This window comes from Ursus arctos, unplaced genomic scaffold, assembly GCF_023065955.2.
Source record: "Ursus arctos isolate Adak ecotype North America unplaced genomic scaffold, UrsArc2.0 scaffold_5, whole genome shotgun sequence".
NCBI classification, from domain to species: domain Eukaryota; kingdom Metazoa; phylum Chordata; class Mammalia; order Carnivora; family Ursidae; genus Ursus; species Ursus arctos.
The window spans coordinates 7,864,215-7,866,849 of record NW_026623067.1 but is presented as its reverse complement, the minus strand read 5'-3'; the positions used below and the strand labels follow the sequence as shown (position 1 = coordinate 7,866,849).

The window sequence follows — 2,635 nt, the reverse complement described above, 5'->3', positions numbered from 1 at the left end:
GGCCCGTATGATATATTTCTGCTACTTACCTATCAGTTATCTGCATAATTAGCAGAGGCCTATAAGTTCTGATAAATTTATTTGCCACAGGTAGGTATACCCTCATACCCTATGGCAGAGAAGTGGGACCATAACTGCTAAGGCCTGTAACAGACAGGGAGCCATGAATAGAACGGTCTACAAGTAAAATCAAAATTTAAATAAAAAAAGATAATTTACATGCAATATTTCAAAGTGGAAGTCAGATCATGTTTAAAATTATTTTCTTCTAAGATAATCGATATACATCAAATGCAAAATATAAATCAACATTAAAAAATGGAGAAAATTATAAATCTAAGAACATACCAAAGGCAGAAACACTTAATACTAGCTCTGTTTGAATTCAAATCATTAGATTGTACAAGAATTTTATTTATTTTTTAAAGATTTATTTATTTATTTATTTATTTATTTATTTATTTATTTATCAGAGAGAGAGACAACAAGTGAGAAAGAGCACAAGCAGGAGGAGTGACAGGGAGAGGGAGAAGCAGGCTTCCTGTTGAGCAGGGAGCACATTGTGGGACTTGATCCCACGCCTCCAGGATCATGACTTGAGCTGAAGGCAGATGCTTAACTGACTGAACCACCCAGGCATCCTGAGAATTTTATTTTTAAAACACTGGAGGAACAGAAAAAAAGGGGGGAGGAACAATAATAATTAATTACACATTTGTATCTGTCTACCTATCAGTATGTGTGTATGTATTAGGAATGCATGTACATATTTTTAAATCTATGTGCATTACTCTTAAGTGAACCTGGATAAGGATTAGGAAGTAATACATGTTCTCCTAAATTTCTTCCTTATGCCAGAATATTAACTTTTAGTTACATGATAAAATCATTTTACCACCAGATATGATGATCTATTTGTTGTAAATATATTATTTTTCAGATCTTAAAGATCTTGAATTTGCTACCATGCCTATACATTCATTGAAGGCATCTCTCAGGGATTCTTTGACTTTCTCATTTCGAAGACTATAGATGAAAGGGTTCAACATTGGTGTTACAATGGTGTTGAGCACTGTGGCAAATTTGTTAACATCCAGCACATTGCCCTTTTTTGGGCGGACATAGATAAAGATGGAGCTTCCATAATAAAGTGTCACTACAGTAATGTGTGAAACACAGGTGGAGAAAGCTTTCTGTCGTCCCTGGACAGAGGGAATTTTAAGGATAGTAATGATAATGTACATGTAAGACACTCCTGTCAGGAGCAAAGAGCCCAAGAGCAACACAGCAGAAGAGATAAAATCAGCCAGTTCAGCCAGAGGGATGTCTGCACAGACCAGCTTTAGCACAGGGCCACTGTCACAAAAAAAGTGATTGATTATATTTGGCCCACAAAAGGGCAGAGACCCAGTTAAGATTGATGGTGCTAAAATGGACAAAAATGCACCCATATAAGATCCCAGAAGCAACAATACACATGTTTGTTTATTCATGATGATGGCATACCTCAGTGGGTTGCAGATGGCAATATATCGATCAAATGACATGACAGCCAGAATGAAGAATTCTGTGGATCCCAGAAGGAAGTAGAAGAAAGACTGAGTAAGACATCCCACAAAGGATATTGCTTTGGTGACGGAAAATGTGTTAGCTAACATCTTAGGCACCACTGTGGAGGTGATGGCAACTTCAAGGAAAGAAAGATTGGCTACAAAGAAATACATGGGTGAATGCAGACGGTAGTCACCACACACCAAAAGGATGATCACGGTGTTGCCAATCAGAGATGTCATGTACATGAGCAGGAATGCAGAAAAAAGAAGAATTTCTACTTCTTTCTCATTCTGAAACCCTAGAAGAATAAACTCAATGACTCTGGTCTTGTTTCTGTGATCCATAATGTTGCCACTTCCACCTGACATAATAAAAAAGATAAGTTCATGGTCGGTTGTTGCATCTCAACTTTGGAACTACCCTACCTATAGCAATTAATCATCTTTCTCTTTGTGGAGGGATGATAATGGGAAAAAAAATAAACAAATCCCCCCTTTTTTTCCCAGTGTATAAACAAATGTTGAGATGAACTGTGGAAGACAGTTCTACAGAAAGATTGGGACAACTGTTATTTTGAAAGACCAGTGAGGCTCCCCTCTGTGTAGGGACTCCAAGACTGAAGTTAGCTGTTCACCACTCATGTGATCAGATAAGTAGTGCCCTTTGGGATAGACACACCACAGTGACCTTAATTCATTCCTATGTAAAGGCATTCATTCAGAATAATGGCAGATTTGCGATCAAGTTTAATTATCTATTAATATATATGTACAAAAATAGCTTTTAAAAGCTGTTTTATTATCACTGAGAAGAAAAGGTATTAAAAACAAGAACAAGAACAACAACAAAACTATACATGATCAGTAATAGGTACATGACTCCTGAGTTACAGGTTCCAACCTCTGTTACAGTTAACCTGATCACCAAAGAAAGTAAAATCAGTCTCATGTAATCGCTATATAGGATCACATTTCATGGTGAAGAAGTTGTTCATAGGTCTTTGTGAGTAAGAAAAAGGATCAAACATATGACTTGATCACTTTTGACTATATTTATCTTGAATTCAAACATAGCAAACATT

The 2,635-nt window shown here is 36.5% G+C and overlaps 1 protein-coding gene across 1 annotated transcript; it reads right to left on the bottom strand.

Moving 5' to 3' along the window:
- Positions 1-929: 929 nt before the first annotated feature.
- LOC113261880 (olfactory receptor 6M1-like) lies at positions 930-1,898 on the bottom strand. Its single transcript, XM_026508196.3, has one exon. It carries the CDS (start codon positions 1,896-1,898, stop codon positions 930-932), a length of 969 nt encoding a protein of 322 aa, XP_026363981.3.
- Between the last annotated feature and the right edge of the window lie 737 nt (positions 1,899-2,635).

Excerpts from the sequence above, each read along its gene's own strand:
- LOC113261880 (XM_026508196.3), bottom strand. The coding sequence starts at position 1,898 with ATGGATCACAGAAACAAGACCAGAGTCATTGAGTTTATTCTTCTAGGG.